This window comes from Colletotrichum orchidophilum (assembly GCF_001831195.1).
Source record: "Colletotrichum orchidophilum strain IMI 309357 chromosome Unknown Scaffold_78.1, whole genome shotgun sequence".
NCBI classification, from domain to species: domain Eukaryota; kingdom Fungi; phylum Ascomycota; class Sordariomycetes; order Glomerellales; family Glomerellaceae; genus Colletotrichum; species Colletotrichum orchidophilum.
In genome coordinates, this window is record NW_019173034.1 from 191,783 (window position 1) to 214,414 (window position 22,632).

A 22,632-nucleotide genomic window follows, 5' to 3' on the forward strand; every position below is an offset into this window, starting at 1 on the left:
CAAGACGCAGAAAGCAGTGAGGAAATGTACCTCGCCACACAGAATGGAAGCAGGAAAGTGTAAAAGAGAATTTTTTGCAACTCGACCCAATGTGCTTTGGCTCATGAGAGGTACATGTAAATTACCTCAGTCATGGAAGGTAGGAATGTACCTCATGCTAACCTTGCCTTCCATGCTGGTGCGCCCAAAACTCCACCAGCACTTGTAATTCTGCGGTTCCCTCCCTGCGCGCCCGCCCTTCACCGTTTATTTCGCATGGCTGTAGTATAAACCCCATGCCATGCGCCTCTCCAAGTCATGAACTGGCTGTTTTGACAACCACCTTGTCTATTCCTTTTCTCTCTCCTGCTCACGTTGAACCTCCTGGCTGCCTCACTCTCGAGCGCGGGCTTTTTGAACATTGCGAAAATTATCACTGAACGTAGCAAGCTTGGTGCAGAGACTCCCGAACCTGGAAATCGGCCTAAACCCTTCCCGGTATCGGTGGGTATTTTTTTTTTCCCTCGAATATCCACCCCTCCCCCCAAAAGATCTTTGGGCGTTACGTGCTTGCTGGGTGACACACCGTGGACACTGTCGGCTACATTCGCTTTTGCCCCGCGGTACCCGTCCGTTCTCCGTCTCCTTGTATGGCCGTCCCATCTCCCTGATTCAACTCAGTACGAGAGGGAGCAGTGAGGACAGTGCTGAATAGCCTTCTAGGTATTCAACCGGACGTCCTGCACTTGCTCCTTTTTAATCTGCTTCTTCTTTTGTTTCTTTGTGTCCTTGTTGCTTTCGAGGTTCACAGTCGCAATCGAAAAGCTGTTGAGCTGCGCGGTATCCTGGCTGGTACTTCGACGAGCGAATTGCGCAACAAATAACCCCTCCTCTCGTCACACCGACCTTTGAGGGATAACCGGAGGGCGCGCGACCCTTCGTCCGACCTTACAATTACCTACGACGACCTCCAAATAGCTCAGGCAGCTATCACTTAGCCCCAGAACCTCTCAATTGCCATCACAATGGACTCGGCAGCGGTAGCGATGGAGATCCCCCACCATGACGCACCGGTGTCGCTGAAAAAGAGCCGTACCGCGGCACTGGAGGCAATGGAGGACATTGTCTACGGATCGGCAAGTCGTCCAACTTGCAAATGACGCTCAATAGGGAGTTGGCTGACAAGTTAATTTCATCAGGTCGCGGGCGTTGTCGGAAAATACATCGAGTACCCCTTCGACACGGTCAAGGTCCGCCTCCAATCTCAACCCGACAACCAGCCCCTCCACTACAAGGGCCCGCTCGACTGCTTCCGCCAGTCTTTCAAGGCCGAGGGCGTCCGCGGCCTTTACCGTGGCATCAGCGCGCCGCTCGTCGGAGCCGCGCTCGAGAACAGCAGCCTGTTCTTCTTCGAACGGATCGGCCGCGCCGCTGTATACTCGTCCGGGTGGACGGCCCAGGGCCAGGAGCTGTCTTTGTCGGCACTGTGGCTCACCGGCGCCTTCTCCGGCTTCTTCACGTCGTACGTCCTTACGCCCGTCGAGCTCGTCAAGTGCAAGATCCAGGCCCCTCCCCGGGCCGACGGTTCGGCGGCGCCGCAGCAACTGCGCCCGCTCTCCGTCGTCCGCGACATCTACCGCCACAACGGCATCAGGGGCTTCTGGCACGGCCAGATGGGCACCCTGATCCGCGAGTCCGGCGGGTGCGCTGCCTGGTTCGGCAGCAAGGAGACAGTGACCAAAATGTTCAAAGTGCTCAACGCCAGGTCGGCCAAGACAGAGGGTGAAAGAGACGCGCTGGCGGCAAAGCCGCTGCCGCTGTGGCAGCAGGCGTTGGCGGGCGCCTCGGGCGGCGTGTCGTACAACTTCCTCTTCTTCCCGGCTGACACGATTAAGTCGCGCATGCAGACGGCGGCCATTGGTGACGCGGCGTTGAGCCGTTCGTTCTGGCAGGAGGGCGCGGCCGTATGGCGGCAGCACGGGCTGAGGGGTCTGTATCGGGGTTGCGGCATAACGTGCCTTCGCTCGGCGCCCAGCTCGGCCTTCATTTTCATTGTTTTTGACGGCCTCAAGCGACATTTTCCCCTGCAATAGAACTATCTTTTCCCTTTTTTTCGTGTGTTGAACCCTTTGAGATATCCTAGAGTTTTGGGTGGCTGTGGCGGCTCCTGTCGTGGTTGGTGGATGGGGCTTTTACAAAATTTGGATGGCATTTAGATGGCGCAAACGGGGAGGACACAGTTTTGGAAACGTATATATATATACATGTGCATAAACTTCGGGCGGAATTGGATGGGCTAGATGGCTGTGGTTTTACCAAAAATTGGGAAGAGACGCAAGCGTAGATTATTCAGTCCTTTATACAACCTTCGATTCACGATTCCAAGGCTACCTAACGCAGTTTGATAATTTGCCTCTCCAATGCTTAGTTGGTCTCTTATCCCGAAGTATCTATTCAAGACTACCTTTCCGGGTTTCACGAGATTACCACGCAAATTCGCGAGGTGTTGGCTATGATGGTCAAAGCAAAGGAGACGGCTCCAGGGACATCTCATAACATTCGTTCCTCACTCGATGAGACTGACGCGTCTGTTCCTTGATCACGATGGAAGCTTTGTTATTTTAATCGCGTAAGTCAGCCCCCCTATAATTACATTTCGACCAGGCCTATTCCATGTTCTCATAGCTTCCATGCTGCTATGATCTGTGCCAGCTGTGTGACTTGACCTTCAAGACAATAACCCGATACAGTCTTCTTTCTCCGCGGTTCTCAAACTTTGATCTAAGCATGGATATCGATGTTTTCCCGTAATGACGCTCAACATAAGGGGACAGACCAGTAGCAATCAGAACGCCATAGCACGTAGAACCGCCCACCAACTCAACACTTCCTCCTCTTCCCCATGACCGGAATCGCTATCACGGCCTCCGGTGCCGCGACAGAGGTAGCAGTCGCAGCACTACTGCTTCTTGGAAGCCTGGGCGGCATCGTAGCGCTCCTCGGCGCCTTTGAGATCCCAGTCATTGAGATAGCCGGCCCCGGCGCAGAGGTAGGTCGCAAAGGAGAGCCAGCCGAGGTAGGGAACGAGGCAGGCGCCCGCGACGGCGTCGACGGAGCCCCAGAGGTAGGCGAGGTATGAGTTTATGCCAATGAGGGCGAGGATGTCAACGGTGGCTTCGATGGGGCGCTTGAGGAGGAAGAAGAGGGGCATCCAGATTAGGTTGAGGCCCAACTGGATCGTGTAGAGGGTCGCGCCGTGTTTGGTGTCGTTGATTTGTTGGATGGAGGAGGTTGGGGAGAGGCCTGTTTGGAGGGCGCGGTAGGCGGAGTAGCCCATCAAGCTTAAGGAAGCGGTTGTCAACATCAGGGAAAGGCGCGTCGTGAACGGTTTAGACTGTTCGGGAGGGGGGAGGAGTTGGTAGGCTTACCCATAGAGGAGGGTCCATGCTGGGCCGAAGACCCACGCGGGAGGGCGGAAGGGAGGGTTCTTGATGGCGGCGTAGGTCTTTTTAGTGTCTTTGGCTATTTGGGTTTCCATTAATGTCAATTTTGAACGATGGTGTGAGGTGTCTTGAGGGGGGAACATACGTCGCGAAGAGAAGCCCACGGCCGTCCCGAGAGCTATGGGGAGCAGAATCGAGGCGGCGGCATTCTCGAAGACCTGGTGGGGTAAGGTCAGGGCCGGGATGAAGGTTGTCATTGTGGGCAACCGATTTCAATTTGAAAATCTGTTAAAGTTGACTTGGAGGGGAGAAGAGAAAGTATCGACTCTAAGTCAAGCGTCAGCGGGAAGTCTGGTGAGGTTTGCGAATGGTGGTTTTTAAAGTAAATTGCCTGTTCGTCTGGAACATGCGATGGGATGCGCAACCTCGGGGCGGGTCCCAGTCCGACATGCGAGAAGCTATCCTCTTACAGGAGAAGCTATGACGCAATGTTCAGAGGTCTCTTATGTTGTCAGGAACGACCGACTTTATTTCGCGACTATCCGTCCTTCGTACAGAGCATTGAATTGCAATGTGGGGAGAGCGCAAAAGTGCATCAGAGGGTTTGCAAACTTACGATTGAAAAGTGATAATTGTCAATTCTTGAAAGGCGATTGGGTCGAGACATGAAATTGTCACGTTGTCTGCGGCCCATTTATCGGAGCTGAAGTGGCAGATGGGGACCCCGTTCCTCAGATAGACATGCTTCTGACGCTACAGGGGTGAAGCTCTGTAGATCGCTGGGGATCGGCCGCCATTGTTCTGCACCTCAGCTCTCCAGCAATTGAATTCCGCCAGGACTTGACCCGCCTGCCCGGCTGGACGACGACGGTAGGATCTAAGGAAGGTATTCACAGCTGTCTCGCTTTCCGTCCTGGCAACAATCCAATGCCGATTCCCAGCTTCCCAAGACTCATTCTTGGCTCAATTGATTGAAATTTCCATCACACGGTGACTTACAGAATCAGTCAAAGACTCGGCACCGGCAAGCGAGTACTTATGCGAAACGAGATGTATGCAGTTAAGAGTGCCGACGCTGCCGAGGATGCTCCGAATAAACACTAAGCCTGTTTCGCTCTAGTGGACCTCGCCAGCCAACTCTTTGTTCGGGTCTCGCTCCTAGTCGTCTCGTCGCCCTTTGAGTAGGTCAGCCTTCCCATCCTCCATCTCTTCTTCGTGCATCCAAAAACACTCTGCCTTTTGGATCACGACAACATCACGCGTCTCATCGTCGAGGCATACGCCCTCGCCCGGAATAGTTCGTTCTTCCTTTCTTTCTGCATCATCTTTACTCACCGCAACCTATTGTTCATCCATCACCTCAATTCGATTCATCCCCATTATTCCTGTCTTCCCTCCCCCAGACCACCCATTCTTACTCCCGCCCAACTCCCTGTTCAAACATCCTCGTTTGTCAATCATTCTCAGCAGGCCTCATTTGGCATCTTTCTTCTTCTTCCGTTTGCACCGCCATTGTTAGATTGACGAGTCGGTTTTCAATCATCTTTGCCCTCTGGCAGCCGCACCACTTTTTACTGCTCCTGCCCTCCCAAATTCTCAATTCTTTCTCTCTTTCTCTCTCTCTCTCTTCCTTCGTTTCCCTCAGAAGCCGTCCCGTATCCCGCCTGCAGAATGACTTCTCTAACCGCAATCATGTTACCAAACAACAGGCTTCCTCCTTTTTTCCTTACTTCGATCGAGCAAGCGAAACGAAATCATATGAGCAGCAAGCACGCGGCTACCCGACGCGGACGCGATACTTAACCTGGCTGAAGGGACCAATTGAACTCAACATAGACGCCAACTGCCTTCACACACACTAGACTCAGTGCGACACACGCATGATGGATTCTTACTCTTCTCACCGAGACTCCTCCGCGCGCTCGCCGGGCGACAGGACGTGGAGCAGTCGCGACGACACACGAGTCAAGGAGGAGCGCGCTGACACATTCTACCGTGGTAGATCCCCTGGTGCGTAGGATTTCTGATTATACAACTCAATGGCTTCGGTCATTCTGTCCCGAGAGTTTTCTGCCAGGATACTGAGCCTCGTGTTTGCAAGATTTCACTGGTCATTTGCTTACAATTCTTTCAGGCCATGAGCGTCAGCACCGTGACAGACGTCGGTCACGATCCCCAGCCGCTATCGACCGTTACGAGCCGAGGGGCCGCGGCCGCGATGACTACGCCGGTGGCAGGGATCGCGATGATCGCCGGGAGAGAAGGATAGCGTCACCACCGTCCAACATTGATCGCTACGTCCCTGGACAAGACAACAGCGCCTCTGCACCGATGACCATCAACCCCCTCGCGGACCCCGTCAAGCTTCCCTACCAAGTCGGGTTCTCGTATTTTGGAGAATGGTGGAGGATGAATGAGAAGATCAAGGAGGAGAAGGAACGCCAACGCACCGGTCGTCGCCGTGAACCCGAACGCGCCCGCGGCACACGTGAAGCACAAGAAGAACGCGAGAAGGAGAAGGGCAAGATTCAGGTTGCGTATGACGCCTATAAGGAAGAACTTCAAGCAAAGATGGCTCGTACCTTTGTTGGGGAGCACAAGAAAGAGCAGTGGTTTCGCGAGCGCTATGTCCCTGAGATTCGCGACGGTTTCAGAGCCCAGCTTAATGAGTTCCGCCGGGGTGCCTACAGTCAATGGGAACAAGATCTTGAATCTGGAACGTTTGACGAGTTCTCGTTGGAGGGAATCCCCAAGAGCGAGACCAATGGCCTCGGAGGCCTCGTAGAGAAGGAGGAAGGTGAAGCAACCGCCGCCAACGAGATCCTGGGTGTGGGAGACCTTGTGCCAGCCAATGGTGCTGATATCAGAGATGAGAACCTGTATCAGCCGACCCTCCTCATCAAGACTATTGCGCCCCATGTCAGCAGACAAAATCTCGAGACCTTCTGCAAGGAACATCTCGGCGAAGAAGAGGGCGGCTTCAAGTGGCTTTCTCTGTCAGATCCCAACCCCAGCAAGCGGTATCATCGCATTGGTTGGGTCATGCTTCACCCCTCATCAGAGGTTGCTCCTGCGGTCGTTGACCGTGTAGACCCCAAGGACGAGGACGGTGACATGCCCTTGAAGTCGCCTGCAGTCGTGTCGACTGCCGAAAAGGCTCTTGATGCGGTCAATGGCAAGACTGTCAAGGACGAAGTCAGAGGCGACTTTGTCTGCCACGTCGGTGTGCACAACCCGCCCAGTCACCCTCGAAAGAAGGCTCTCTGGGATCTCTTCTCTGCGCCAGAGCGGGTCGAGAAAGATCTCGGCCTTGTTCAGCGACTCGTCAACAAATTCGAGGAAGACTTCGGATCTGACTTCAATGCTGTCTTGAAGATCGAGGAAAGAGTCGACGACCTTAAGAATGGCGGCCGCCTCCAGCCCGCTGCCACGGCGACAAAGAAGAAGGCCAAGAAGGAGCGTGATCTTGATGTCGACGACGGCATGGAAGACGGAGAGGACGGTGCCATTGATGACGAAGAGGACGAGGGTGCTGTCGAGGAGGACGACGTTGACGACGAAGAGCTCCTGGTCAAGAAGAAGCAACTGGATCTCATGATTGAGTACCTCAGACGCGTATACAACTTCTGCTTCTTCTGCGTCTTTGAGAGTGATTCGATTCACGAGCTCACTCGTAAATGCCCCGGCGGTCATCTGCGTCGCCCGAGAACCACGCTCAGCACTTCTGCCAAGGCTGTTGCCCGCGCCAGTGCTAACGGGGAACCCTTCCCTGGGAAGAAGCGCAGTGAGATCGAGGAGGAGGGCGAAGCAACCGAGGACAAGAAGTTCCGTGGTACAACCGGCAAGGCGGAGCAACAGCTGCTCCGCGCTTACAACTGGGTCAAGACGTTCGAGGACAAGATCATGCAAATTCTCGAGCCTGAAACGGCAGACCTGCGCAAGCTTGGAGGCCGCCCCGTTGAGGACGCCGTCAGCGACGAGCTGCTCAAATACGTCAAGCAGGAAGACGAGCACAAGTGGCGATGCAAGGTTCCTGAGTGCGCCAAGTTGTTCAAGGAAGAGCACTTCTGGCGCAAGCACGTCGAGAAGCGCCACAACGAATGGCTTGAGACCATTGAGCAAGAGGTCGGTCACCGTTCACTGCTGCTGTCTGCCAACTGCTAACCAACTCCATAGTTTCATCTCATCAATGCCTACGTCATGGACCCATCTCACATTGCTCCTTCAAGAACGGATGCTAATTCCAACGGTCACTTTCCTCCTGCCAATGGATCGTCTGCGACTGGAACCCCCCGTGGTTTCAACCTGCAGAATTTCACCATTAACGGCATGATGCCTATTCCTGGATTCCCCATGCCACCCGGCGGCTTCCCACCATTCGTCGGTGGTGGGCATCCCGGAATGCAGCCTGGATGGAACGCTGGCGGCGATGACCGCGGAGGTCCTGGCCCCATTCGCCGTGGAGGTATGAGTGGCAGCCGTGGCAACTACCGAAGCAATCCTTATGACCGACGCCCCAATCCCCGCTGGGATGGTGGTATGAGCGGAAGGGGCCGCGGTGGCGCTGGCAAGTGGGGAGACGGTGCTGCTGGCGGAGCGGCTGTCGGCCCACGAGAGGCCACTCAGGGACGCAGTCTCAAGAGCTACGAGGATCTCGATCATGTGGCTGGCGGCGGCGGCGGAGAGCTGAATTATTAGGACAAGAACTACTCCCATCGTTTGGAACGTCGCAAAAAAGAGGTCAAGGAAGCATCGGTTCAATAGTCGCATAGGTTACCCAGCAGCTTTTGAATGTCGGGCGACTAAGCATGGGCGCCGAGAATCGCGCTCCTATCTCGGGCATGTTTATTGCAACATCGGCGTTGCAGACTCATCGGGTTCATTGCGTTGTACTTTGTAAAATAACAAAATTCTGGAGCTAGGTTGGGACTGCGAATTTAGACGGTTTTCTTCATTTTGTTGACCTTCTGGTGGTTGACGAATCGACTCTACTGACCACCATGTATTTGTTTATCCGTTGGCTACTGCGAATGTCTGTTGATGAGCAAGACCATGTAAGCTCTACAGACAAGTGATCATCACTTGACCATGATCACTAGACAAAGGTTTTGACAGTAATTTATCATACCTTCCCTTCACTATAGACGATGTTCCCATCTACCAGATTGACACGGGAAGCCACATGGGAAGCCACACAAAGAGCACCACAAAATGCTCTTCAGAACTTTGCTTCCAAGACGAAAACCCTGAGCCCCCTTTTCAATACTTGGCTAGGTGTTGGAATGTCTCTGGGTCGCTCTGGAAAAGATTTGGGGCAGTTTAACGCTGCCTCCAAGGCGTCCTTGTCGACAAAGTCTTTCCTCATCTTCTTCTATCATCGGTATCCATCAATTGCACTTGGTCGCTTACTTGCGTTGCAGAAGTTTCTCAGATTGCGTATTATAGCCTCATTGAATCTCTTTTTCCCAAGAGAGCACCGCTAGATTCTGTAGACTTGTTGTACAGAGAGTCAAAGGAGGCAGGCCCTTGCCAGTCGCAGTGTGATCAGTCACCACCCTCGTTCGCAGACCGTTTCTGTAAAGAGTTATAAATGCAGTCACTACTGCCGGCGTTTAAATATCCATCCGTATGGCTTCGTATCGCGATCCCACAACTTTGTCTTGTTCTCTGCTTGGTTCAAGACTGCTCCAAGCTTTTCCAGGCAATGTCAGCTGTGATTTCCTTATGTCTCAGCCACAATGCCAGAAACTCAAACATGGTTGTGGGCGTAGTCTAGACAAGTTCGCCTCTCGCTTCACCCTCAAAAACGTATTCGAGCCCGAATAGGTAGATCGAGGCGAGTATCGAAGGTAAGAGCACGCAGTGTGAGATATACGAAGCAAGAGATGCACCGAGTTCCTAGCTTGAAACTAAAGTTCCGCAAAACGCCGCCAGATTTTCTATTCTACATGAGACAAACCCATAGTGTTCTCAACTCCTCAGAGAAGCCTTCAGAACCCCATCTAGCCTTCCCAGCTCGGGACTCACACTCTCGTGGCTCTTCAGCGTCATGACCGCCGCCTTCTGCGCGACATCGATCAAGTCCTCAACCTTGCCTCCTCTTGACAGGCCAGCAATCAGGACACCGAGGAACGTATCCCCAACACCATTGACAGACACAATCTCGTCTAGGGCGACCCTCTCGGCCGGCGGGAAGAGGCGCATGTATACGCCGCCGACGGTGGGATGATCGACGTACCCTCTCGTGAGCAGCCACTTCTCCTCGTTCCTGTCCTTGAGCCTCGGGTCGTTCTTGCCCAGGATAGTGGTTAGGAGAACGCCCTTGGAACCCAGCTTTGTGACGAGCGTAGGGATGTAGGGAAGGAGGTGAACCGTCTGTACGGGGATGCCCGCGTCCGTCATCTCCTTGGACGTGAGAGCCACGAACCGGTCCCGGGCACCGCGCATGTTGAAGGCGTCAATGACCTCGAACCACTCGGGTGTATCGAAGAAGCCATTCTCCTTAGCCGCGCTGTACATGGCGTTCAGTTCGTAATTATTGGGCGACGCAGTGTCGATGCCGGGGTTAGGAAAGACGCCGAGGTGCGGGTGCTCTTTCGGGAACAGACTGATGGACTTGGCTGTCGAGACGGGCTCAAAGGCGACCTTGCAGCCTTGCTCGCGGCCGGCGTCAATCCACGCCCGGATGTCTTTGGGGCTCCAGTTGCCGTCGACGACGAGCCACTGCGGTTTGGCGCCCGCGACGGCGGACTTCCAGTACTCGGGGAAGGAGTGGTTGGCGAAGATTCCCATGTCGGCCATGGCCATGACGAGGTTCTTCTCGGCGTCGTTGACGGCGACGTACTGGGCGGTGCGGTTCGCGACGTGATACTCGGAGGTGAGCTGGCGAATGTAGGTTGTCTCGAGACCCGAGGCCTTTAGAGAGGACAGGACGGTGGCTCCGGCGCTATTGCTTTGTTAGGTGTGAAGTATTAGATACAGGTGAGAGGTAGACTTACATATCATCGCCAATCAAGCTGCACAGGCGTACAGTGGTGTCTTTGCTTACTCTGTGGGCAGCCAGGGCGACGTTGTGGCCCACGCCGCCGATCGACTGGTTGATGCAAGCAGGATTCGAGGTATGCATGTGAGGCGCAACCTCCTTCTTGTCACTGAGGGGATGGTAGTCGCAGCTTAGATCAATCGCCACGGAGCCCGCCACGAGAACATCGGCCTTGCTAGACTTGGGCTCTTCGACTTTGGTCACAGGCTTTGGGGAAATATCATAACCAGAAACATGTGTGCTCGACAAACTATCTACGCAGTCAGAGTCTAACTCCCCGGCTGAGCTATATACAAAAAAGCCAAACTTACGAATTCAAACCACTGCCCGCGTTCAGCAGTTTCGAGAGCTCCACCGAGATCTTGGTAGCCCGCGCCACGTTGGACCTCACCAGGGCCTTGTTGGCCAGCGTGCTCCGCTCCTCCGTTAACTGCCTGATCCTGCCGAGGACGTAGGGTGTATTTTTCGCGCCCGTGAAGCCCTTCTCGATGGCTTCCGTGACCGCCGTCTCGATGACGGCGTCCATCTCCGCGCGGGGGATGCCGTACTCCTCGGGGATGGGGTTGGCGAACAGCATGCCGGACTCGATGCCCAGCCTCTCCTGCGCCAGGATCATGGCGGCGGCCTCATGCTCAGTCTGGACCACCGCGGGGCTTTTTGTGCCGCTCTCGCGGGCCCAAAAGGCGGGGAAGTCGACGTTGCTGCCGGCCGGGCGGCCGTCGGCAAAAGTCGCAACGAAGGCGCCGTGCGTCTCGAGGAACTCGAGCGTGCGCGGGATATCGAGGAAGCCCTTACAGCCGGAGCTCACAACGGCCACGCGCGTGCGGCCGAGCTCCGTGAGATCGGCAGAGACGTCTAGGGAGGTCTCGCCGCCGCGGTGGACGCCGCCCAGGCCGCCGGTGCCGAAGACACGGACACCGGCCAGTCTTGAGAGGAGCATCGTCCCGGCGATAGTTGTGCCGCCGTGGACCTTCTTCCCAGTAATACCCTAAGACAGTGTAAGCATTTAGGCATGTAACATGAGAGGCAAACATTTAGAAACAGAACAACTTCTACGACACAAGCCCAGCATAACGCCACCTAATAAGACTTACCAGTCCAACGAGATGTGCGACATCCCTCCTCGACACCTTGCTCGCAGTGCCAGAATCAACCATCAGAGCAACCTCGGCCTCAGTCAGGCCAACGACGGGCTCGCCATTCAGGATACCGCAGACGGCAGGGACGCCGCCGCCCTTACGGACGATGTCTTCCAGACCGAGATCATTGCCCAGCGCACCATGGGTGTAAATTGTCGACTCCAGGGCCACGACGGGCTTGTTCGTCGCAACGGCATCGGCCACCTCTTCAGAAACACGCAGGAGATCCTTCAGTCCGGCCGGTGACTGGTATGTGGCGGCGCTCATGTGACGGCGGGCTGCGTTGACCCGAACAGCTTGTCGTAAGCTCCTGCAGAGCTGCAGCTGAGGTAGGGCGTGTCTCGCCAAGCGGCAAGATGAGCGTGGGACAATCATGTTTGATAGACGACGGCGGTGTGCCGTGCCCCTGGTTGCTTGGTTGTCTTGATGTACCTAGATACACTGATGAGGCAAATTCTTGTTTCTTCGACGACGGGGTTGCTGCCAAGATTGTTGTCCACTGGTTTGAAAACCGATAATGCCTCTTGAGAAGCAATCACGAACGAACTGAGCTTGCTGGGTGCTTCACGTATAAGTTGGAGGTCAGGCTTTCGAGAGCAATAAGATAGGATGATATGCGAGCCAAAGAGCACGCCCTGCCAAGTACCCAGAGCCGAGGTGCACGCCCTGTAAATTACAGTGCTTACCTTACTTACAAGGAAGGTTCAGTACGAGACCCACCGCGCCACGCTGCCTGTGGCTTAGCGTAGTTGATTTTCGCGATCCTGCGATAGTGACTCTCGCGACTCACCACAATGACAAAGATCTCAAAAATACCGCCCTTTCGTCACGATAACTCATACAAACCTGAGTCAGAAAAAAGATTACTCCTCGACGGGGAATTGAACCCCGGTCCCCTGCGAATCGCTGATTTTCAATGACAAGCAGATATCCTCACCACTAGACTATCGGGGATGTGTGGGTGTTTTCACCCAGTGATAGTGGGTTGATGACGAAGACCCGCAGAGGATATATAAATGACCCATACCCTAGCGCAGGAACACATAGACTTAGTCTTCAGCAGTTTGTTCCTCTAATTCCTTTATACTGTCTGCTCATTCGAATGTGAATACCGCGATGAGGAACTGAAGCAAAGACAACAGCGATAGAACAACCCACAAAAAGGAGCAGGAGAAGATTAATGATAATTGTAATTATGGGTAGAAAATGGAAGAATCAGCAATACGTCTATTCTGTGAGTGAAGAAATCGAGTGAAATTGAGAGCTGACGAGAAGGAATCCATATGTATTAGGTTTTGTCCGAAAGCCAGTCTATTCGAACTGTGGACTCTACACTGACGAGATATGTTGAAAATACAAATGTCTAGGTCTGATGTTGATAGTATTGGCTTTGGTGAGGACGTCGAATCTATTGGATGTCCCTGGGTAAGCTGTTAGCCTGTGTGTTCCTCACTCTTACGTTGGAGGGGTTGGAAATGCCCCGCAATTGAGCCTTATGATGAAATAGACGTTATTGGCTATCTGAAATGCTAGCGTCTTCAAACAATCCAATCAAGTTCTCTGCGTCTCTGCAAGGCTGAAAGCCCCATTAAAAAAATTCTGGACGTCCTCTGCAAGCCGCCCGCCTGTTCTCACCTCGATCCGCTGGTGCGCTCACGAACAGAAGGAGACAGAAACCTCCCCAACAGGCGACAATGGCAAAAGAGCAACCATTTGAGAAATTTTCCGACGAGGAGGAGGAGGTAACCTCCTCTGAGGAATCAGAACTCGAGGAGGAAGCCCCCCGCCAGCGCAAACCCAAGCCCGTTTTCGACGAAAAGGATTCCGACGAGGAGGAGCTCGAGAAGCTGGTCCTAGGAGGCAAAGCCGATTTCCGCGAGCAGCTCTTTCGCAACGATGTGCTGGGCGACATAGAACGACTGGAAAGGGAGAAGAACCACCAGCTCACCAAGCCGGACGACGAACCCACGCTGGAGGACGTTGCCGATCACGACCTCTTCTTCCTCGACACCGGAGTCCCCGCGGCGAAGGGCAGCGCACAGGCAGGAAAGGCGGGCAGCAAGCAAGAAACGACGGCCGCCGACGAGAACGCGCCCGCGTGGGATGACAGCGACGACGAGCGATTGACCGTTTCCCTGGCGACCGCGACGAGATTACGAAAGTTGCGCATCACCGAGGCCGAGGACGTGGTCAGCGGCGCCGAGTACAGCAGAAGACTGAGACAACAATTCGTCCGCCTGAATCCCCTGCCGAAATGGGCGCAACAGCCGTCCGAGGGACGGCCCGCAAAGAGGAGAAGACGCTCCTCGGCCGCCGCGTCCGACTCCTCCATCAGCTCCGACGAAGAAGGCAGCGACGCCGAGCTCTCCGCCGCGCCACTAGAGAAGTTCATGCGCGACGTCCACCGCCTCGCCGGCAGAGACGCCACGAGCGGCAAGGCCCGCCTCCGGCCCGAGGTCATTGACATCCAGCGCACGCGCGAGATCCCCGACGCCCACAAGGCCGCCGTCAACAACCTCTCCTTCCACCCGCGATACCCCGTCCTGCTCTCCTCCAGCGTCTCCTCCGTGCTGTACCTGCACCACCTCAACCCGACGGCCCACCCGACGCCGAACCCGATGCTCACCTCGGTGCAGGCCAAGGGCGTCGACGTCCGCCGCGCCGAGTTCCTCTACCCGGCGGGCGAGCAGATCTTCTTCGCAGGCCGGCGCAAGTTCTTCCACAGCTGGGACCTCCAGACCGGCCACGTGCAAAAGACGTCGCAAATCCAGGGCCACAGGCTCGAGCACAAGAGCATGGAACGTTTCAAGCTCAGCCCCTGCGGGCGGTACATGGGCCTCGTGGCGTCGACGAGAAAGGGCGGCGGCATCATCAATATCATAAGCACCGAGTCGAGGCAGTGGATCGCGGCCGCCAGGCTGGACAGCCGGCACGGCATCGCCGACTTTGCGTGGTGGAGCAACGGCGAGGGCATGTCGATCCTTGGCAAGGACGGCTCCGTCGGCGAGTACAGCGTGGCCGAGAAGAGGTTCCTGGCGGTGTGGCACGACGACGGGTGCGTGGGCGGCATCGTCATCGCCCTTGGCGGCCACCAGGGGCCGGAGCTCCTGGGCGACGACAGGTGGGTCGCCGTCGGCTCCAGCAGCGGCATCACCAACATCTACGACCGCCACGCGCTCGTAAAGACGTCGTCCAAGGCGGGCGACGTCGACGTCGAACAGCGGCCCGAGCCGACGCGCACTTTTGAGCAGCTCGTCACGCCCATCACGGTGTTGACCTTCTCGCCCGACGGCCAGCTGATGGCGTTTGGCAGCACGGAGTCCAAGGACGCGCTGCGCCTCGTCCACCTGCCTAGCTGTACCGTCTACAGGAACTGGCCCACGGAACAGACGCCGCTAGGCAGGATCACGAGTGTTGCGTTTGGGCGGAGCAGCGAGCTTCTCGCGGTTGGTAATGACACGGGCAAGATTAGAATGTGGGAGATTAGGAGTTAGAGGGTATTACAAAAAAAGACTGGGCATGTTTGTATTGAGTTTTCCATCTGGCGTGAGGGCCTGTCTAATTCTATCTTCCTGCATTGAACCAGACCATCTACCTTGCTCTCAATCTGTCACAATCTCATTTCATCTCCAATGTCAGAATGGGCTCTCTAGAGGTACTGGCCAATCTTGCGTCGTAGAGTGAGAAGGGGATCGCCCTTAGGAAGGCCCTTCTTGGGCATCCACATGCGGTTCTTGCGGGTGTATTGCGCAAGCTGGAAGATGTTCTTGAAGAACAGAACCTCATTGTGACGACTCTCGGCGCGGAGGAACTGTCTGATGTTGACGTGGACCGTCTTCAGGGCCTTCATGCAAGAGTCACTTGTTAGCAACTGACCCGACCACATAATGAATCCAAGAATAGAGACGTTGGATATACTCACCTGTCGGCACTGAGTCTTGCTGGGCAAGTCCTTGGGCAGACCCAGGTCGCCGCAGAGGCGCTGCCAGTCGGCGAGCTCCCTCTTGCCAAAGTACTCGTCCCAGCGCTCAAAGAGGGTCGCCTCCTCCTCCTTCTTGGTCAGCTTCTTCTGCGCCTTTGGGGCGCTGTTCTCGTTGTTCGCCTTCTTCGTCTTGAGATTGAGGCCATTCTTGGGATTCTTGGTGCTTTTGAGGTCAGTCACCTCCTGCTTCAGCTCGCCACAGTCGAAATTCTGGTCATGGCCGTTGTGATTATTGTTGTCAATGTCCTCCTTCTTGATGTTCAGCTCAATCATCAACTCCTCAATGCCGTGAAGATGGGCTTCTCCTCCATGGCCATCCTCCCCCTTGTTGATATTGAGCTCGGTCATCATCTTCTCCACATCCTGCAGCTTGGCCCCTCCTCTAGCACCATCCTCCTGGGCGGCCTTCTCCCTGGCCTTTGAAGCGGCGGCTTTGTTCTTGCGAGTCATTGCTGGTGAAGAATGTACAAGGACCTAGGGAAAGGTGAGCATTACATTCGGGGTGAGGTGCGCCCAATCAAAAGAGCATGGATACCTAGTTGGCGATGTTGACCGAAACCGGCTTGTGAAGGTGCTCCGTTTGACTTCTGTAAAAGTTGTAAGGTGTTGGTTTAGTGAGGAAAGTACAATCACACCAAGCCGTTGCAGAAGGATGGTGATTGCTCGGATGAAAGAAGAGGTGAATGTGAAAGAAAATCTTGGATGAAGGCTGGGTTTTATTTTTCTTGCGTATTCAGGTGTATATTCACATCACACACACACACACTCTCTCTCTCTCTCTCTCTCTCTCTCTCTCTCTCTCTCTCTCTCTCTCTCTCTCTCTTTTCACGACTATTTGGAAGCCAAATCTGGCATGCGGGCAACATGGACCTTGATCTGCTTGGTAATTGAGCATGTTCTCCTTGGAGCTTCTGAGATCTTGTCATGACCCGTGATTCCAGTCAAATCAATATGAAAGCCGACGTATGAGAGGCCGATGAAGACAAATGGTGCAATCAGATGAAGACGGCTTGTGTAATCCGTAGAAGAGAGCATGAAAGTGAATCATTCCATCCAACGCAGTAGCCTTACTGTTGAATGCAGATGGAGATGGGAAACCCAATACAACGAAAAGACGGTACCCAACGGCGCCTGAGGCAGATGCAACACTACGCCAAGTTTCTGAGCAACTTCATCAGAGACAATGAGCAACCGAGATAATCGCTCAAGATGCCTGGGTGCTTCCATACTGTGTACTGTGTTTGTTGCTTGGCTTCTCTGGTCATGAGTCGAGATTTGTATCATTGCGCTTCTCACTGCGGACGCATAGTAGTAATTCATCACAATACTGGGCACTCATTGAAGGAAGATTAGAGCGGAATATTGGGGACAAATGCCACAGACTATGTTGCAGCTTTTAACACACTAATCTGGTTCCGTTATTAAGATGAGTTGAGATACACAAAGGTCACGAAGGCCACAAGCGAGCCTGCAAGAGCTCATAATGTCCAAAGCGGTTTCTAGATTTCGTGCTTTTAAATGCCTAATCTTTGTAGCGGGCGACGGAGATAATCGCTTTTGATCAAACAAGATGTGCCCGCCGATGCATCGCTCGCAATTAAAAACCGTCAGTGTCAAAGTAAAGTATCCCAAACGCCAATTCAGGCCAGCAACCGGATCTCTGTCCGGGTGGATGCCATGCCGTCCTCGTATCCCCCCCAATTCATTATATCGTCATATTGTTAGTTCCTCCAGGCGTTTATCCTTCCTGGGCCCAGCGGGCCGCTCAAAACGCATAAGCGTTGCCCAATCCCAATACACCTGCACCTCCAATTCCTCTAGTTTCGCTATTGCGTCGACTGTTACCAGGCACAAGAACCATGCCCCTGTCATTCTCGAGCGTCAACAACACTTGCGATGGCCGTCGCTCTAGCTTTCCCTGATTCTGCAACGCTCTGATACCGATCAAAGCACCACGCAGACCAATGTTGAGACGACGCGGCTCTTGGAGACCAAAGAAACCTGCAGTCGGCGAGGAAAATTGACGCTTGTGGGCGAATGAGCCGCCGAGGGATGCCATACTCGAGTTGGGGCGGGCAAACAGTGGGCGAGGGATAGAAAACTTGCGCATGTGACTCAGATAGCTGTCGCTCGAGTCGTCGAAGATGAATGATCGTCTCTGCGGCGACCAGTGCGAGAGTGACATCGTTTCGTCGTGAATGGCGGCATCGGTGGGGAATTCGGGGAACGGTACGGTAGGCTCCGAAGGTTCTGAATAGTCAGAGTCCTCAGTTTCAGTCATCAACGGCGGGGTAGATGGTTCACGAGCTTCATCTTTGTCGCTGAACGAGGGCGCCGAGTCCGAAGTCGGCGTGCGAGGCGCTTCGACCGAGACGGACTGGGCCGCGGTCAGGACTAGGGGTGGTGAATCTCTGTTTATCTGCTCGGATGGATCAAGAGTCGGCTCGCAGGGCTCCAAGGGAATTGGGTACGGCTCAGCAGCTTCGGGGGTAGAGAGAGCGTCGAGGATGATAGCAGGCTCGTTTGTTTTAGAAACAGGAGAGTCCTCGGCACCCTCGGAAGGATAATCCTCAGATGCTTTGGATACACAGGAAGGCTCGATTGCCTCAGGAACGCGAGGGGCGGAGGTAGGTTCGATCGTGTCAGTGGAAGACGTACAAGAATCGACTTTGACAGTCGAAGCCAGAGTGGATGTCACGTCCTCAAACAGAGAACCGGACACCATCACCTCAACAGCTGATGGCAGAGCTCTTTTTTCAAGATCGAACGAAGGCGAAGCTGAACCAACCCGGTTGGGTGACGCCGTTGTAGAGTCGAGGATCAGCGGCGAAGGTGCCCCGTGTTCGAAGTTAACGGGAGAGTTCAGTCCAGTCTCCGTTGCGGTTGCAAAGCTTGAAGGGCTCGACAAGACGGCTATGGCAGACGCGGAGTCTGCGTCATGGAACTCCGCTTCAGATTCATCCTCGTCCTCTTCAACGATGGTTTCAATAGAGTATTCTAGGAAGCCTTCGAAGCATCGGGGAGGGGTGGAAGGTCTGGCGCGTGGTACATCTGGAGTAACGACAATCACTGGCTGCTCTCTTGTTGTCGACTCGTCGACCTCGTGGGTTGCGGGTTCAAGCGATGCTGTCGGCTCCGCCTCAACAGATCGTTCCTCAGCGTCGACGGGTTCGCAGCAGTATTCGAGCCAACCCTCGAGAGCAGGCACTTGAGGTGGCTGTTCGACCTTTGCGGCAAGCGAAACCGGCAAGCGGGCGGCGGTAGACTCAACCTCGGGCTCCGACTCCGACACGACTTCTTTAGCCTGGACGACGACATCCTCTGATTCTGACAAAGGCAACGGTTCCAAGTCGTTGAGCGACCGCTGCTCGGAACCAGAGTCGGTCGATGCCAGAGACTGTCTGGAAACAGACCGACTGCCTTTGCCCAACAAGCTGAACTGTCGTGGGCCGTTGAAGCGCTGCATCGTCGGTGTCGGCGGCCCTACCAATGAGTCGTCGATAAGCTCGCTGTCGGAAGTCTCTGAACCAGCAATGTTCGGGTCTGCGTCAAAGTGTTGAGGGGTTCCCGAGAGCGTCCGCATAAACGTGGGCGTGATCAATAGGCTGTCGTGGGGCGTACCAATGTCACCGTCGGCAAGGCTTGGAGTAGACGACGACGAAGGATATGTAGTTTCGCCGTCCTCAGTCATCGAGAAGGACAGACTGCTTCGACCGCAGTCGAGCTGATCCTTGAAAACGATTGCTTTGGCTGGAGTTTCAGGCTGTTGCAAGGGCCCCACGGTGTCATTGACGCTTTCGGTAATCGTTTCAACCCCACTGCTATTCTGAAGCGTTTCATCTTCGAGGATCGAAGGTTCGGACGACTCATTGAAGCTGCCATCGAAAGAATCCGGCACGGCCCCATTGGGCGTCGGGATCGGGAGCGGGCTACTAGACGGTAAGGCTTCCATCTCTGCAGGGTCATTCGCTGCGGGAACTGGACGCTCGACAACGCGAATATTCTGTGGCTCAGAGTCGTAGAGCGCGCACGTGTCTTTCACCACCAGAGCAACGTCGGATTGGATTCGGCTCTTGAGTTTCGACACGAAATTCTCCCTCACAGTCTCAGGATCGTCGTCTTGGCGCTGTCCCGTCGCGTAGTACGGCGAACGGGCCACGAGAGTCTTGTCCAAAACCAGGTGACCACGCTTGTGAACCATGAGGGTGATACTCATATCGTTGCCTCCGAGGATATCCGCCACGCCAGTCTGCACTCTGTCCAAAATGGCTTTGACCGTCCTCCGGGAATAACAGGCAGTCGAGTCGAGGCAGACAGCAAATGGCTTCTCAGTTTTCCAGCCACGCCCGGACAACTCGTAGACTGTGACTCTGAGATCATCCATTTCATTCATTTCTTTGTCAGTATCGTCTCGCACCGCTTCGAAGGCATGTTCAAGCTGGCTCAGAAACTGTTCGCAATCGAGACCGTCGGGGTGCTCGAAGAGGAGCAGGTTGCTGTCGAGCTCGCGGCGGAGGTGCCTGTGGTCCAGTCCGAGTTGGTTCCGTATTTGAAATCCAACGTGGACGGCATTCTGCTCAGAGTGATGAGACTCATCCAGGAAGTCGAATCTGTCATGAGACTGACGATGATGTCTATCGAAAGCCATTTTTCTAGCATCCAAAGCACGTTGCATTGCTGTTGACAGAACCCACGCCATATCCTCTCCATGGGATAAAGTTAGCGGGGAGCTCTGCTTGCTCTTTAGCGTGATGTTGCGTTGCCATTCTCTTTGCCTCCGTGACTTGCATCGACTCCGGAAGGACAGGGTGATCTCGTAGCCGGGAACGAACTCCCAATCTTGGGTAGCGTCAATAAAACGCGACTGGGGGACGTGCAGAAGGGAGACCGGGTTGCTTAAAGGTTTAAGGATTTCTAGTTCGCTAGAGGATCGCTCACGTGTCCTGCCATGCGTCCATCTGAAGGTCTTGTCGTGAAGCTTTATGAAAGAACCGATGATTCGATCGGTGGAGCGAGCGATCTCCATGGCAGATGGCTTGTCCATGGGGTACTTCTGGTACGATCTGAAGGTTTTCGTAGCCCATGGTTCCGAACCGCCGCGGTAAATCTGATATGTCAACTCAAATCGAAGCGGCTTCCCTTCGCCGATTTGCGGGATGGTCCGCTCGAGGGCGGTTGAATCTCTGCGGGTGAGAAGCTCATGGGAGCAGTGGGTTAAGCGGCGTATAAGGGCTTGACATAGTTGGTCCGTCGGCTCGAATCCGTAAGATGACTGGTACTGTCTCTCGTAGGTGAGATCCAAGGAAGGCTGAAACTTGATGCAGACTCGGACAGCCAAGCCAGCGGGCGACGGGGAGGTGAATTTCGGGTCGTTGAGGCCAGTTGCGGTTCGAGGTCGCCCCGGGCTTGAAAGAAGAAACCTTCTCCGGAAGCCCGAGGCGCCGGAATGCGACGTTGAAGGACGGACGAGATCAGACTCGGCCATGTCCGTCTAGAGTTGTAAAGGTGAGAGCAGCGCCAATGGCCATTCGGTTGGTAATGTTTAAAAAGGGAGTTTGAATCTCAGTTCCCACCAGACTCAAACCGAACCCGTCAGATAGTGTCCGGGGGAGGGACAACGGGGGGTTTTAAAAAAAGCGGTTTCGACGGGGAAGAGACAAAGTAAGGTAGCACTGGCTGGCCCTAATGCAGGCAGTCTCCATCAAGTCATCCATAAAAAGGACGGTAGCACCCAGAAAGGAAAGGTTGCTTGGGACCAAAGAAAGAGGAACCAAGAAAAGTGACGAAAACGGGTAGGAGAAGGAAGCGCAGGTGCTGCAGAAGCAAGAAAGCCAGAAGGCACCTAGCAGAAGCACCAACCGCGCGGGCGGGTCACGCGAGTGATATGTATGAGATGTTATGGCTACGATTGTGGTGCGGTTCTGACGCGCCGATGCGAGAGGTTGGGCGACCCATGGCATGATACACCCAGCGCAGCTTATTACAGGGGAAGCCTAGCCAACCGGAGGAGCCTCTGTCCTCTGCGCAGGAAGCTTTTCTTCGCAGGGCAACCTCGGATTACCGTTTAGGTAGTCGGGTTGGCGGAAAGGGTGGTGCGGCCGTGTTTGTTTCTGGAATAAGACAAGGCTGATTACGGCTGATGAACTGACAGTGTCACAAGTGAAATAGGTACGTAGTGGGAGCGGGAAGCAGAGAAACCACGGCAGGACTCCATCCATGTTGGTTGGTGAGGTGGGCGAGGCGATTGTCAATGCTACCCGTACCCGCATTGCTGGAGAAGAAAGCAACAAGTGAAATTTGTTCAATGCTCGCTCGGATTGCCATGGTGATTTCCCACGGGCGGCTGCATTGCTGTAGCGCCGTAGCGAATGACGGCAAGACAACACAACAAGACAACAGAGCACCTCAAACCCACCAGCCGCATCCGCAAATTTCTTCGTTTCCTCGGATGCAAGAGTGAGGAAACCCGCGCGAAACACAACATCGCGAGCGTAGCAACGCCCCGAATGAGTCAGCGACGGCGCAAGCAAGCAGATTGAAAATGATGGAAAGGACTCTTAGTCGCCCGAAATGTGCCGCTTGGCCGTGGGCTCCTCACTGCTGCTCCTCTTCGCTGCATGCTGTGCCTTGAATTGCGCTGTCCTGTCCTGTTTCTGAGGCTGACATGGGCATAGTCTCCTGCCTCATCCAACGCATGGAAATGGAGTTCGCGCCTGACATACTATGTAGGCACAAGGGTGAAGCGAAAGCTGGTGGGGATGAGCGGATTCCGTACCCCTTCCGGAGAGAGACGCTGCTGTTTCTGCAGGTGGTCGTCGGCGTCAGCGACTCAGCAAGTCCATCGGCGACTCGAAGCTCGCGCGTCCGTAATAATACAAGGATTCAAATATCAGGCAATTTGGTAGATCCGCTTTGGGGCATGCGGGCCTTGCAAACTGTCGCAACACACGCAGTCTGCAGAAGGCTGGATGCGCCGGAACCTGGGCGTCGGGAACTATCGCTAAGGCGCCTGAAGAAACCCGAATCCGTCACCAGATCCTGGCATGA

General features: G+C 54.7%; 8 protein-coding genes across 8 annotated transcripts; 4 read left to right on the forward strand and 4 right to left on the reverse strand.

The window, feature by feature from the left end:
- Positions 1-1,004: 1,004 nt before the first annotated feature.
- Positions 1,005-2,072, forward strand: CORC01_08942 (uncharacterized protein; the record flags this gene model as incomplete). Its single annotated transcript, XM_022620572.1, has 2 exons — positions 1,005-1,103; positions 1,179-2,072. 2 exons carry the CDS (start codon positions 1,005-1,007, stop codon positions 2,070-2,072), a joined length of 993 nt encoding a protein of 330 aa, XP_022472962.1.
- An 866-nt stretch (positions 2,073-2,938) lies between these two features.
- Positions 2,939-3,679, reverse strand: CORC01_08943 (TspO/MBR family protein; the record flags this gene model as incomplete). Its single annotated transcript, XM_022620573.1, has 3 exons — positions 2,939-3,320; positions 3,408-3,501; positions 3,568-3,679. The coding sequence occupies 3 exons, from the start codon at positions 3,677-3,679 to the stop codon at positions 2,939-2,941; spliced, it is 588 nt and encodes a 195-aa protein (XP_022472963.1).
- A 1,623-nt stretch (positions 3,680-5,302) lies between these two features.
- Positions 5,303-8,120, forward strand: CORC01_08944 (arsenite resistance protein Ars2; the record flags this gene model as incomplete). Its single annotated transcript, XM_022620574.1, has 3 exons — positions 5,303-5,432; positions 5,557-7,547; positions 7,599-8,120. 3 exons carry the CDS (start codon positions 5,303-5,305, stop codon positions 8,118-8,120), a joined length of 2,643 nt encoding a protein of 880 aa, XP_022472964.1.
- Positions 8,121-9,392: 1,272 nt separating this feature from the next.
- CORC01_08945 (indigoidine synthase A like protein) lies at positions 9,393-11,978 on the reverse strand (the record flags this gene model as incomplete). The annotated part of the gene is made up of 4 exons (XM_022620575.1): positions 9,393-10,368; positions 10,421-10,714; positions 10,776-11,452; positions 11,559-11,978. 4 exons carry the CDS (start codon positions 11,976-11,978, stop codon positions 9,393-9,395), a joined length of 2,367 nt encoding a protein of 788 aa, XP_022472965.1.
- Positions 11,979-13,297: 1,319 nt separating this feature from the next.
- CORC01_08946 (U3 small nucleolar RNA-associated protein) lies at positions 13,298-15,097 on the forward strand (the record flags this gene model as incomplete). Its single annotated transcript, XM_022620576.1, has 1 exon — positions 13,298-15,097. The coding sequence occupies one exon, from the start codon at positions 13,298-13,300 to the stop codon at positions 15,095-15,097; it is 1,800 nt and encodes a 599-aa protein (XP_022472966.1).
- Positions 15,098-15,252: 155 nt separating this feature from the next.
- Positions 15,253-16,035, reverse strand: CORC01_08947 (uncharacterized protein; the record flags this gene model as incomplete). Its single annotated transcript, XM_022620577.1, has 2 exons — positions 15,253-15,447; positions 15,526-16,035. The coding sequence occupies 2 exons, from the start codon at positions 16,033-16,035 to the stop codon at positions 15,253-15,255; spliced, it is 705 nt and encodes a 234-aa protein (XP_022472967.1).
- Positions 16,036-17,350: 1,315 nt separating this feature from the next.
- On the reverse strand, positions 17,351-21,070 carry CORC01_08948 (uncharacterized protein; the record flags this gene model as incomplete). The annotated part of the gene is made up of 1 exon (XM_022620578.1): positions 17,351-21,070. One exon carries the CDS (start codon positions 21,068-21,070, stop codon positions 17,351-17,353), a length of 3,720 nt encoding a protein of 1,239 aa, XP_022472968.1.
- Positions 21,071-21,473: 403 nt separating this feature from the next.
- Positions 21,474-21,653, forward strand: CORC01_08949 (uncharacterized protein; the record flags this gene model as incomplete). The annotated part of the gene is made up of 1 exon (XM_022620579.1): positions 21,474-21,653. The coding sequence occupies one exon, from the start codon at positions 21,474-21,476 to the stop codon at positions 21,651-21,653; it is 180 nt and encodes a 59-aa protein (XP_022472969.1).
- Positions 21,654-22,632: the final 979 nt, after the last annotated feature.